Below are 14259 nucleotides of genomic sequence, written 5' to 3'. Positions count from 1 at the left end.
GTCTTTGTTTGTTTACACATTTGACAAGTACTGCATAGTTTGTCTTTAACAAACTTCATTTTGGGTAAACCAACAAGTAAATCTTTCTTTATGAGTTTATTCAAATGGTTCATATGAATATGAGAAATTCTCCTATGCCAAAGCCATGCATCATGATTATCATTAGCAACTAAACATGTTATTGGTAAAGAGGAGTCTATGTCAATCTTATATATATTATTTATTCTCTTACCAGTGAGTTTAGATTTTTGAGAATTCTTACTATTGATGATGCACTTATTCGTGTAGAATGCCACATGAAAGCCTTTGTCACATAATTGACTTATGCTTAGTAGGTTGTGCTTGAGTCCTTCAACATACAATACACCTTCTATAGTTGTTGAGGGTGACTTGCCAATTCTACCAACTCCAAGTATTTTTCCTTTGTTGTTATCACCATATGTTACATAGCCTTTGTCCCTTCAAGAACAAATAACTTATTTCTATCGCCCGTCATGTGCTTTGAGCAGTCGTTGTCCAAGTACCATAAGTTGCAGTCGGCTCTCAAATTATCTTGCAAAATAGGTTAAGTTTTTATTAGGTACTCAATATTCTTTGGGTCCTACATGGTTAGTACCTTTCTTAACCCATCTATAATGACCTAGGGGTACACCATATTTTTTAATCATACAAGTATTTGGTGTATGCCCATGGTATTTACAATATGTACATGTGGGTTGATGGTTATGCATCCTAGATTTATCATTACTATGTTCAAATGCATGGATACTTTGTTTTTAAAAGTTTATCTTTTTTGAGACACTTTGTTTCTTAGAAACATGGCTTTTTGAATAGCCAAGACCTCTTCAGTCTGTTGAGTGTCTTTGATCATTAGTGATCTTTTCCAGACTTTTACTACTCTTGTTCAGCTTATTAAGTTCAAGACTTAATGTTGAAACTTTATTTTCAAGAGAAATGTAGTTTTGACAAGAAGATGTTGAGGGTTTGTTTCTAAATACGTCTAACTCAGTTTTTTGTATTAGAAACATGTTTATGAATTTGACATATTCATCATGCAAGTCATTAAATGCAGTTTGTAATTCAAAAGTATATAGTTTTGTTTCGTTTACCTCTTCATCATCAGAATGATGAGATGCCATTAAAGAGATATGTGTTTGTTCTTCATTTTCTTGTTCAGAGGCGAAACTGGTATCATTGTCTTCCCAAGCAATATAGGTTCTCTGTCCAGTCCTCATTTCATTCTTCCCTTTAAAAGAATTCTTTTTTAGGTTTGGACAGTTCATCTTCATATGACCAGGCTTGCCACATTCAAAGCATGTGAGGATTTGGTTTGAAGTGGATGCGTCATTGTTATTTGTGAATTTCTTCATTTGTCCAGCTTTAGCACCCTTGTTCCTTTTAAGGAACTCGATGAACTTCTTTACAATAAGACTCATGTCTTCCATCTCTTCCTTCTCAGATTCATCTTCTGATGATTCGTATTTGTCTACTTTCGCATTGAGAGAGATATTCTTATTTTTCTTCTCTTGCTCTTCATGTTAGTCAAGTTGGCTGAATACTAATTCATGTTCCTGCAATTTACCAATCAAAGCAGCCCATGATATTTTTGATAAAATTTTCTTTTCATAAATGGTTGTTACCTTTGGTTGCCACGTTCTGGTGAGTGATCTTAGAACCTTCAAGTTCAAGTTACTATTTGATAGTACCTTACCAAGTGCAATAAGGTGATTTGTGAGGTGAGTAAACCTCTTTTGAAGATCTAGAATTTTCTCTCTAGGTTTCATACGAAACATTTCGTATTCTTGGGAAAGAGTGTTGAGTCTCAACATTTTTACCTCATCAGTTCCTTCATGTGTAGTATCTAGAGTATCCCACATTTCTTTGGCAAATTTATAATTTGATACTCTAAAGAACTCGTCAATGCCAAGTATTGAAGTGGGGATGTTCTTTGCTTTGAGATCATATTGCACCTTCTTTTTATCTTCATCATTCCATGAATAATTGGGGCTTTACTTCCCTTACGTTGTTGACTGCGGTGAAAGGTTCATATGGTCCTTCTTCAATTGCATTCCATATGTCCAAGTCTTGAGATTCTATGAAGATTCTCATTCTGATTTTCCAAAAGTCATAGCACTCTCCAACAAAGCTTGGAGGGCGGTTGATGTTAGAACCTTCTCCTAGGAATGATCTTGAGGCCATCTTCGATATAGGATCAGATTTGAGAATAACTTACTCAAAAATAGCTTTGGTGCCAATTGTAAGACTAAGATTGTAACTAAGAGGGGAGTGAATTAGTTGACTTAAAATTATGACCACTTTTTCTGCAAAATCAAGAGTTAAGTGCAGCGGAGAAATTATCCATAAAATTAACAAGTAAAAAATCAAGAGATAAAGGAGAAGAGAGTTCACCGAGATTTTATACTGGTTCACCTTCTTGTCAACCGAAGGTTACGTCCAGTACTCTTGCAGCACAAAAGATTTCTTCACTAAATATTATGAGTTGTAATTACAATATCTCACCCCGAGACCTCTATGTACCTTACACACTTACTAATACTTATATCACTCTTGGAAAACACATTTTCCAAGTGACTCTATCCCTTTTCTTATCACACCCTTGTGAAAGAAAGATTTCTGCAATATCAATGAAGAATTTACAACAATGGCAGGATTGCCTTTACAAGTTTGGAATGTAATATCACTTGAAATTCGATAACTCTTTGTATACTAAGTAATAATGTTTTTATAGGTTTGTAAAACTTTGAAATACTTTACTTCAAGCAACTCAGAAAATTCACTTTGAAAGTTTAAGAAAGTTGCAAAAAGTGCAGAAAATATTTCAGAGAATTTTCAGAATTATGTTTGAAAGTTTGTGTAAGTTATTCATTTGATTCCGAGTTTCAATGCATTTAAATAGGCTTTCCAACTAGCCATAACACATATTTGAGAAGGTAGGAATTGATTGGAATGAAACTATTTCATTTGGGATCAAAACCATTCATTTTTAAATCTGAAAACTGGTGCAACATCTCTCAATAATCGATTATAGCTTTGAGTAATCGATTACTCAAACACGCTGTCTAATTGGGCATTTAAAATTTAATTAAAGTAATCGATTACAACTTTGAGTAATTGATTACCCAAACTCTCTGTCCAAATGGGCATTTCAAATTTAATTAGAGTAATCAATTACAACCTTGAGTAATCAATTACTCAACTTTGCTGAAACTGGGTAATCTGTTACTCACATACAATAGTCAATTACCCTGCACAGTTTTTGTTGGGTAACTGGTTTTCTCACTTATGTAACCTGTTACTTAGATACAGTAACTTGTTACACACTATTTTTCAAAATTGTATTGATCATACTTGTGTTTCAATTTTCTTAACAAATAGTTTGAGCATTACTACTATTGTATATTTGAGAGTATAGGATAGAAATACCTATTTAGACTTAGACTAATTTGTCTTAAAATTTTGTCTTCTTTGTCTTCATAAGTATTCTACATTTTGGTGATGTTGATGTCTTAATCAAAATTGTACTAAGGTCATGAACAAAGATCTTCTTCATAGTGAAGATCACAAAAACCACAATATTACGGTTACAATTGTGATTGTGGACTACAATTTAAAACTTTAGTCCATAAAATTGTATCATATGAACAAGGATCTTCTCCAATATTGAAAATGAGAGTTCCTAATTTTATTTTTTATTTCAATGACAAAAATATTATTTCATTATAATAAGAATGATTAAAGTATCTTATTTTCCCCCTTATTATACAGTACTTGTCTCTATGGAGAGAAGTCTTAGGAGACAACAAATTTTATCGCATTCACTAATCCATTATCACCTTTTTCACTCAAATTTCATCTTTTCATTACAGCTCATCCTACCTCATTTTTTCCTTCACATTCACACTCATCTTGTGAGTTAGCAAATGTGAAGAGACAAGACACTAATCATATAGATATGTAGCAATCATTTTCCTTTCCACTATTAATAACTTCACTTTACATAACCAAATCTCATTTATCAATGCACAATGTTCTTTGTTTCATTGCATTGAAAAAGGTACACAGATATGGAAAAATGCATAACCATTACCAGAAGTTACCCTCTCAGACAAAGTAGCTGGTGGAGCATTAGAAAAATGGCCTAGCCGTGCATTTTCAACCCCTCTAAGAATCACTAGTGGCTCAATACCAAGCATAACAACAGAGATATTTCATAAGGACAATGACCTTTGGAAGGACAGGGTAGCACATTACAAACATGTCCTTCCTCTTCAACAAGGAAAATATAAAGAATGTTATGGACATGAATGCTTATCTTGGTGGGTTTGCAGCAGCACTATTAAAATATCCTGTGTGGGTTATGAATGTTGTTTCTCCAAATTCAGACCATGACACTCTAGGTGCAATTTATGAACGTGGGTTTATTGGGACTTACCATGATTGGTGTGAAGCTTTCTCAACTTATTCAAGGACATATGATCTTATCCATGCAGGTGGTGTATTTAACATATATCAGGATAGGTAGGTAAACATTGCATTATTTACCCCTTTAGCTTGTTATTGTTCACCCGTGTTTTAAATTATGGTTGCAGTCGCGATTGTAGTCATGGTTGCAGTTATTGTGAACGTTGCGATACAGATTGCGGATATTTTAGTGTAATTATTTTGTGATTAAAAAATATTTTTGAATTTTATGCCGCTCGATGCGGTCTGATGTGGCTCAATGTAGTCTGATTCAACCCAAATACAGTCCAACATGGTTGCACTGTGACCCATAATGGTCAAATTGTTGTGATTCGCTGTCACACCATAATACTGTTTGATGCAGTTGTGGTTTCAGACCACTACAACCACAATATTATAGCCACACGTGTAGTCCACAATTTAATCATTGTTGTTCACTATATTATTATGCATGGATTTAAATTTTGTCACGGTTTCAGTTGTTTACTGCAATTGTTGACAATTACTAGAAAATAGGCAGCAATTGTTATCATGATACGATTATAAAGACCCTCAAAACTTTAACACTGGCTTAAATTGTGGACACATCACGTAGTGATGTATCCGTAATATTTATAGTTGTAGTGAATGTTACAACCGTATTATACTGTAATTATAGTGTGACACTAACTTACAATGATGCAGCTATATTAGACCACAAACGTAATTGCATTAGACCGCATCAGGGCATAACACAACTTCATTAGGCCATACTAGACTGTATTAATTTCAAAAATATTTTTCACTTACAATATAATTTACACAGCATACCTAATTTCAAACACTGTTTTATATTTTGGTGGTGCACCTCAAATTTAAGCCTTTGTATTATGTCTTATTACATATTTTCTGATGAGAAAATTTCTATGTATGTGGAAGGTGCAACATTACTCTTATACTTTTGGAGATGGATAGAGTTTTGAGGCCAGAAGGTAGTGCTATATTCAGAGAAAACCAGTGGAGCTTCTTCTGAAGATTAAAAGCATAACTGAAGTAATGAAATGGAAAAGTCAAATAATAGATCATGAAAGTGGACCTCTAAATCCAGAAAAGATTCTTGTTGCTGAGAAAACATACTGGACTGGCCAAGCTACTACACCCAATAAAAACTAAAGAGACAGTGTTCTTAATCCAATTTTGTTCTATTATACTTGGACGGACCTTTTTTGGTTTTCCATCTTAGAAATTAAAATATAATTAGATGTTTGATTTTTTTTTGTGACTAAAGAACTAATCTCTTCCAGGGTGTGTGACAATCTCACCCAACCAGTATTGTTAATTTTGACATTTTAATTTATATGGAATTTAGTAGACCTTATACCACTAAACTAACTCAGAGTTAGTATTAGATGTTAGAATTAGTTACCTTACATTAAAATGCATATTCTTACTTTTATTCCCTCATTAATATGCATTAGTTAACACCTCAATTTATCATCTAATATTAATACTCATTTTTTCCTTTTCAGAGTTAAGGATTTTATTAATTCACATTATTAATTTTACTACTCAAATAGTAAAATTCTATGCTTTTATGACCATTTTAAATTATAATTAAGTAATGTTCTCGAATCACTTAATTAGTATGTGGATGAAGATGTTGAGTTTTGATTGCATTCCACATAAACGTTTCATGTATCACAGTATAAAGCTAGAGAAAGTTAAATGGGTGAAAGAATAATTAATTTAACTACCGCTAATGGTTCACATCTTTAAAGTTGAATTTGAATAAATTAATGTAATTTTATCATTCAGGAACAAATAATTTCTCTCGCTAAGGGGAATATGTCCCAACTATATGATAACAGATATATTACTTAAAGTCATAAACATAGGATAAAATAATAATATAAAACCTGGAATTCAAGCAAAAAACTGGAACTATTGTAGAAGATACAAAGAGTAATCACACTCAACGCAGTAGCCTACCATAACTTTAATTTTTTGTGTAATTGTCCAAATCCACCCCAGTTGATTAGAAGTTCCCAAAACCATTAAGAACAAAATTCAAATAATGACTTGTAAGGATTAATGTGAACAGAAAAATAGCTTGAAGTAGGAACTGTAAGAGATACACAAGTGTTCCACTTCCTGCTACATTTTTACCTCACCCATAAATCAACTACCATATTTATTGCCAATAATACCCAATATATAAGATTTTTCCATCTACGGGTGTACCAACCCAGACTCCACTAAGTGAGAGCCCTCATGTATTGGTCGTCTTTTTTACTAACGGAATCTCTTAGTCCACGCAGCTTCTTCAACCACCACCTTTTTTTTCTAATGCCACCACTCTCCCTTTCTGGAAACATGTCGCTAGAAGTAATTTTGCAACACTTCTGAAAACATGTTTCTGAAATAGGGGGGTATAAGAATAAAGGGAAGTTATATAAGAAGCTACCTCAGTCATGGGTTAATTGTGGTTAGTACAAAATACACAGCAAAAGTTTTAGTCCATGAACTCATTCCATCTGGCTTTAAGAAGCTATACATAATTGTAGCGCATGAATTACATACACAATCTCCTCTTTACTAATTCAGAATAGACATCAACAGAAACCAAATAAGCAAAAGGTATCAAGACAACATTTTCATTTCTTTTCTCCTGAAAAAGAAATTAAACACACAGCTATTATATAGTCACCCATTACTAACAGAGTCCTCTCCCCAAATTTTATAATTCATGTTTTTATGACTTCTTTTTTTCATTTGTTTTCCATGATCAGTCAGCAGTCATTGGCTGAGTCATGCAGCACCTGAAACGAGCCTTCCGAACTGTTGTCATGATCTCAGTCTCCGCGCTCTCGAGCATTCCTACAATTTCAGGAAATGGTGGCCTGACATCAGGGTTGGGGTCCCAGCATTTTGTCATGATCTCGCGGAGAATAGGTAAGCAATCATCAGGTATGATTGGGCGAACATTTCTGTTGACAACGGCGAATGCTGCCTGCACTGCTGTCATGTTCTGAAATGGAAGCATTCCAGTGATGAGTTCCCATAGGACAATCCCAAAGCTATATATATCCACTTTTTGAGTGTAGGGCCTATGCTGGATCATCTCCCTGCAAGCAGATCAGTAGGCAAAACATTTAAGAATCACATTAAAATGATTTCAGATAAAAAAATATGAAACAGTTAATACCAATTATGCATGTCAACAATTCAAATAGAAAGTAATGATGGCAAACTAGCAACCTAGCAGAAACATACGAAAACATGCTGATTCAGTGATGCCGACATGACTATATTAGATAGGTATTGTTATCCTACTGAGTAATGGAGCTCTCCATATATACTCCAATAATGGGTTCTCAATTAATTTGTATAAATCTCTACAGTTATTGAGTACAGGGTTGGTTATGATAAAAGATAGAAAGCTAACAGCACCATTCATTAAATAGAAGAACAGTACAGAAGTGAAGTAAGAAAAGACAAGGAAAGAAAATGAAAACATGATTTTCTAAGAAATTGGGGAAAGGCAAAAAAGGAATTAAAAAGAAAGAGCCTTGCAATTCATTTGAATGCAATAGGGAAATATCATGAATATCGCCCTTTGAAGATCACAAAAAAAAACCTTGAAAACAAGCTCATTTCAAAGAACGTCAGGGGTTAAAAAATTTCAAAAAAGACGTGCCATCAGAAAGTAACCATGAAACAGCCCTGCATGCCCCTTGATCAAAACAATTATTTATCACCCTTCTCCTAAACCAACCATGTTTTTTTTTTTCTTTTTTCATAGTCGTTCAGAAGAAAGTCAAATCAGCTCCAAGTTTATATCATTCCTAGTTTCCTACTGCAAAGAATCTACTACAGCTAAATCTAGTAAAACTTCAGTCTGTCAATAAAAGCATGTTTTTTCCATATTATTAAACTTTAGTATTCAACATCCTTGACAACAACTATAGGCATGTGTCCTTAATCTTTTCTGCATTGAATACATGCCTTGTCAGAACAACCTCATAAAAACAGCATTAAACATGCCTTTATCCAGTTAATTATAATAATACTAATTCATATTGCAAATATACAGTTAACAAAACAGTTGCACAGTGCAAGTCAATTAAACAATCTTAGGAACTATGTCATTTAATGTTACCAGTACATATAATGAAACACAAAATCAAATATCAAATCTCTATCAAAATACAAAGGTCCAAATATAATGTACCCGGGCGATACATAACGTTACTTCCAAGTTCCAGGCAACGACCTAGCATGCACATTATCATATGTTTCATCCATATCATAGACATTCGACAAAGTTTTATGTTGGTTATCGACTACCTAACACAACATTCACCTTTTATTTGGGTTTAAAATCGACTGTGTATAGCATCAAGCACACAGGCAAGTTTGCATACTAAAACTAATATGAAAAAGAAAACAGAAAACTAAATAATCTTACGGAGCCATCCAACGGTACGTTCCAGTCTCAGGTGTCATTCCTTCAGTTTGCACTTCAATCCGAGCAACTCCAAAGTCAGCAATTTTAATTGATTTGTCACCAAAAATCAAAAGATTATCAGATTTCAAGTCCCTGTGTATCAATCCAAGGCCATGAACATATGCCATTCCCCTTGCAACATCCAAAGCTTGTTTGACAGCCAATTTGAGAGGAACTGCTCGGTTTTGACGCTTCATTAAAAACTGTCGAACTGAACCGCCTTTGGCATACTCGGTCACAATGCACCATACCATTGGCTTATGGCACCCACCAATGAAACGGACTATGTTAGGATGCTTTAGAGTCGCCAACATCATGACCTCTGCCTGAAACTGTTGTTCCATCAACTGTGCCTTTGATGGATCATTTTCTGGTCTCTCCAAGATTTTGATAGCAACATCTTCATTATTGTAAGTACCCCTATAAAGTTTCCCAGAAGCTCCTTGAGCAAAAGCCTCACCCATATTAAGCTTCTTCAAATCAATTGTCCACTCATGAAAATTGTCGAGACCCTCGGTTGGAAAACTATCGTCCATAAGAGCTTGAGCCAAAGCATCATTACTTAAAGCATGTGTGACTCTTCCTCGATGATTGACACTTTGAGCAACAGAGTAGTTATCATTGGCACGCCTCTTCAATCCTTGGTGGTCCAACATGCGGGTATGGGAACCATTGGACCCAACACTGCTATTATCAACAGACATCGCAACAGATTCTCCAGCGTTACTTGTTTGCAAGCTCCCAACACTGTCAATTGACATATTGGTACCCTCCCCAAGCTTGTGGTAAAAGCCTTGAGAGATATCATAATAGTTATTATGTTTGTTCAGGTCTATCATTCCATGGAATTTTTCCCCACCGTCCAACATTTTCACAGACAAGAATAGCCTTCAAGTCTTGTTATATCTTAAGCAATGGAAACTGTAAATTAAACCACCTGCAAAAAACCCGAGAATAAAAATAAACCCACAACTTATTAGTGAATCAATTTAAAAACCTAAATCACAGCAAATAGACTGGTTAAGCTCCCCACCCAAATATCAGCATTTTGTCTAATGATCAAGTACACCAAAAAAAATGAAATTTCAGAGCTTAAACTACAATCTCTGGATTTAAGACAGCACATACAAAATCTGGTAAAGTTAACATCACATAATAGAAACCACTTCTAGTATCCAGAATCATCATTTCATTCAGAACTTGGAATTAAACGCATATGGCATATGCTGTTTAAAAAGAGTAGAAACCATCAAAAAAATCATAACAGTCTAAAAATAACGTACAGCAATAAACCCTCGAAGATCAAATTTAGTGTTTGTTTGCAAGTTGTTTTTTGGAGGGAAATGGAAGGCTTGAGAACCCTCTGACTAGTGTATTGCATGGTTCCAAAGCCATCCACTTCTTCCCCGTCCTCCAAAAATTAACTCGCAAACAAACTCAAGAGCAACTCACTATCATATCAACGCATAGCAAGACTTTCTACTGAACATAAACATTTTCCAATAGAAAGAGAAAAAAGTAATTAAGCAAAATCACTTATTAGAGTATCACCCTAAAAGGAAAAGTAATTAATTAGCAACCATAAACTACACTAGCTACACAAAGCAAGCCAAATTTAGTGAAAATCATGCCAAAATAACACGAATTAAAAGTTAAAAACCAAAATGAAACAAAAAAAAAAGCAGAAAATTGAAATTTACACACACAAAAACTACTTATATGAAAAAATTCCCAAACCCACAGACCCAACTTCTAAATCAAATCGCATCCGTAAATTAACAAACTCCGAATCGATCTTACAAATAAATAGCGAAAAAAAAGCGAAAAATTCAAGGAATCCCAAAATCCGAAATTCTAGAACCAAAAGAAGAGGTGAATAAGAGAGACACGGTGAAACGTACCTCGATGAAGAGGGCTTTAACTTAACTACGAGAATTTATGAAGATAAGGTATTTAAAGATGAAAGGGAAAGTGATAAGATCGAAAAACGGAAAGGAGAAATGAAAATGGAAATGGACAAGATTGAGTTCAAAGACCAAAGAAGAGAACAAGAGAAAGAGAGAGAGAGCAAAGCAAATGAAATGGATGACTTTTTTTTTCAGTTTCCTCTATTTATTAGTTTTCTCTTTCTATTTTTTTACTAATTTTAAGTGTGTATGGCTTTTTCCACTTGGACTACTAGCATTCTTAGTCCTCATTTGAGCGTAAGAGTTTCTAGTTTAAACTACGAAATTGGTGGAATTGATCCGAACCAAATCATAAAATATGATTTTGTTTAGCTTTGCTGTTTGATTTGGTTATTTTTAAGAAATCATTTAGGTTGGTTCTTGGTTTTAGAAATTTATGAATCATTTGAACCGTACCTGCCATATATTAAAGAAATAGATACTAGGAAATAATGTTATATTGTTGCTTTAATTATTCAACCAATTTTGTTGCTAAATTATCAAATTTGTGTGAATTGTAGTATTATATATTACTAAATTGTTATTATCTTACTATTATATATGTTACCATTTACTAAATTGTTATATATATACACACTTGTGTTACATTCCCTCTTAGTGTCTTTATAATTTAGAACATGTCTTCTAACTTTATGGTAATATAGGTTTGAAAGTAACATATATTATACATTGTTATACATATATGGTTATATAAGTTACTAATTATGAATTATAATGTTATATATGTTACTAATTGAGTGTAACTTAACTTGAGTATAAACGAATCTCTTATATATATATATAATTTTATTATTATATATGTTACTAATAAATATATATTACTAATAGTGGATGGTACTATTATATATGTGTTCATTCACTTTTATCTTCTTAAATTATATTATTATAATATATGTTACTAATAAGCAATTATGAGTTTTGCTAATCTATTTATGATTTATATTTTCTTATAACAATAATAGTGTTTTTCTTTTGATGGACCAACAATATCTCTTGTAATATATGTTACTAACAAGCAATTATGAGTTTTACTCATCTATTTATGATTTATATTTTCTGATAACAATAATAGTGTTTTTCTTTTTATAAACCAAAAATGTCTCTTGTAATATATTTTGGACTTTTAAGTCGTGCATGATTTTTTTTTAAGAAGAAGGAAAACTACGAAATAGAACAAAAACATTTATGATCAGTTCAGTTTGGTTCCTGCAATAAAATTTGTGGTTAATTGAGTTAAACCAAACCATATCTTTGTGTTCAGTTTGACCACTAAATTTCACAAAAAACTGAACCAGACTTTTACGCCCTTACTCATTTCATGTCTTTTCTTTATTTTATTTTTTTCCTTTTTAATATGTATGTTATGGACATGTGTAAAGGATAGTTTTTGTTGTTGAGTTAAGTGTACTCTTATAGAAATTACTAAATATTTACTACAAAATCTTTTTGTATGTCTAATGAAAAATAACTATTCATTCATTGGAAATTTTTTAATATATAAAATTGGATGCATATTATAAAAATATTATATATTATCTATATGACAAACAAAACTTATGTACGTTACTTAGGGACACGTGTCTTTATCCCATGTAAAATTTTCTCACGTAAAATGTTTCACTTGCTTAATATAAAGTCACACACATGATCAAAAGCATCTATTAATAACAATTAAATAATAAAATCAAATGTTTAATAATAATAAAAAACAACATTAAACTCCAATTGATAGTTATTTGAATTTCGGATAACTTTCTCACTCTCAAAAAATGATGTTTGTCTTCTCTTTCATATTTTTCTCTCACATTCATCACTTCTTCTCTCTATAATGTTGACTCCTTCATTTCTCACTCTTCTCTTCAACAATTACTTTCTCTTCTTCATTGATTTTTTTGTTTATTTTATAGATATGTTCGTATTTCCCCTTAAAATGTTTCACTTTCTTAATGTACACTCACACAAGATCAAAAGCACTCATTATTAATAATTAAATAATAAAATCAAATGTTTAATAGTAATAAAAAAACAACATTAAACTCGAGTTGATAGTTATTTGAAATCTGGATGACTTTTTCACTCTCAAAAAATGATGTTTGTCTTATTCTCTTTCATATTCTTCTCTCACATTTCATCATATCTTCTATCTCTACTTTTGACTCATTCAATTCTCACTCTTTCACTCTTCTTTTCTTCAACAATTTCTGATGACATCCTCAAGGGGGTTGCCTTAGAATTAGGATCGCTTTAGCTTGAAGTCTTGAGCTTTTTAAGTTGTAATTCGATTTTGGTGAATTATGGGGTTGTTTTGGTGAGAGGGAAATGGCAAAGATTAGAAGGGGGAAGCGCCACAAGCAAGAATGCTTGATAAGCTAGTGTAATTCGCCACAAGCTAGGAAGGTTGATAAGAACTTGTTAATAGTGGCCACGGCCAACCTAGGGTTTTTAGGAGAAGTGCTCTCAACTAAAACAACTCAGATTTAATCAAAATTCAACTTAACTTCATTAATGACAATTCAATTACATAAATAGGCAATCTAAATGTATTGGGCTGAAATAAAAGACTAAGTCCTAATTAAATCATGTAAATGGTTGAGTTGTGGTGGCTTGCTCCTATTTTAAGGGATTTGAATCTGATCCAATTTTAGTTGATAGGAAATAGATTATCTCCTCAACAAACCATATTGAAGATATCTTCCTCTTTTTGGCTTTGATTTATCCCTTTTGGCCAACCGAAATGATGATAGCTTTCCCTTGAGTTTCTCCAACCGTGTTGCTTGAAGATAGATTAGATTTGACCAATTTGAAATAGGCAAATCTTTTCCCAACCGTGTGGATTGGTTCCAATCTGATTTAGGCGTAGATATTGCACTAAATCTCCTTCCTTATCTCTAGGCCTTGCCATTCCATCATTGTAGACGTGACTAGTTACCCTTGAACTTAGGTAAACTACTTGATCATGAATCTGGACCATGTTATATATGAATCCCAACACATATTACATGAATTAAATACTAACATTTTTGACATCAAACAAACTAAACTCCTAAGACTATATGAGAATGCAATCTCATTTATTTGATTCATTGGAAATAAAATAAACCTAAGTAGAAAGTGACCTAAGGACATAAATGTCCTTCTCACATACCCTCTCCTAGGCCAATTGTGTCCTTTGAGACTTTAAGGACCTCTGCCTTGGCCTTGGCCCTAGTTGTAGGACCATCATGATTCTCTTGCCCTTGGGATCAAAGGCTATCCTAGGAGGGTTTACATCATCCCCTCCCCCTTCAAGTGAATTCGTCCTCGAATTACCTTCATTTTTATCCT

The 14259-nt window shown here is 33.1% G+C and overlaps 2 protein-coding genes across 2 annotated transcripts; one reads left to right on the top strand and one right to left on the bottom strand.

Moving 5' to 3' along the window:
- On the top strand, positions 4050-5733 carry LOC109331009 (probable methyltransferase PMT18). The gene is made up of 2 exons (XM_019565289.1): positions 4050-4539; positions 5401-5733. The coding sequence occupies exons 1-2, from the start codon at positions 4277-4279 to the stop codon at positions 5492-5494; spliced, it is 357 nt and encodes a 118-aa protein (XP_019420834.1). The 5' UTR covers positions 4050-4276; the 3' UTR covers positions 5495-5733.
- LOC109331602 (serine/threonine-protein kinase HT1-like) lies at positions 6962-11070 on the bottom strand. The gene is made up of 3 exons (XM_019566202.1): positions 10870-11070; positions 8930-9905; positions 6962-7586 (listed from the first exon to the last, which is right to left on the bottom strand). The coding sequence occupies exons 2-3, from the start codon at positions 9835-9837 to the stop codon at positions 7247-7249; spliced, it is 1248 nt and encodes a 415-aa protein (XP_019421747.1). The 5' UTR covers positions 9838-9905; positions 10870-11070; the 3' UTR covers positions 6962-7246.

Source organism: Lupinus angustifolius, chromosome LG17, assembly GCF_001865875.1.
Source record: "Lupinus angustifolius cultivar Tanjil chromosome LG17, LupAngTanjil_v1.0, whole genome shotgun sequence".
NCBI lineage: Eukaryota > Viridiplantae > Streptophyta > Magnoliopsida > Fabales > Fabaceae > Lupinus > Lupinus angustifolius.
Note: the sequence above shows the minus strand (reverse complement) of the source record. Positions and strands in the feature narration are given on the sequence as shown.

Excerpts from the sequence above, each read along its gene's own strand:
- LOC109331009 (XM_019565289.1), top strand. The coding sequence starts at position 4,277 with ATGTCCTTCCTCTTCAACAAGGAAAATATAAAGAATGTTATGGACATG. Across the intron at positions 4,540-5,400 it reads TTTAACATATATCAGGATAG|GTGCAACATTACTCTTATAC; the intron begins GTAGGTAAACAT and ends TGTATGTGGAAG.
- LOC109331602 (XM_019566202.1), bottom strand. The coding sequence starts at position 9,837 with ATGTTGGACGGTGGGGAAAAATTCCATGGAATGATAGACCTGAACAAA. Across the intron at positions 7,587-8,929 it reads ACGTACCGTTGGATGGCTCC|GGAGATGATCCAGCATAGGC; the intron begins GTAAGATTATTT and ends ATCTGCTTGCAG.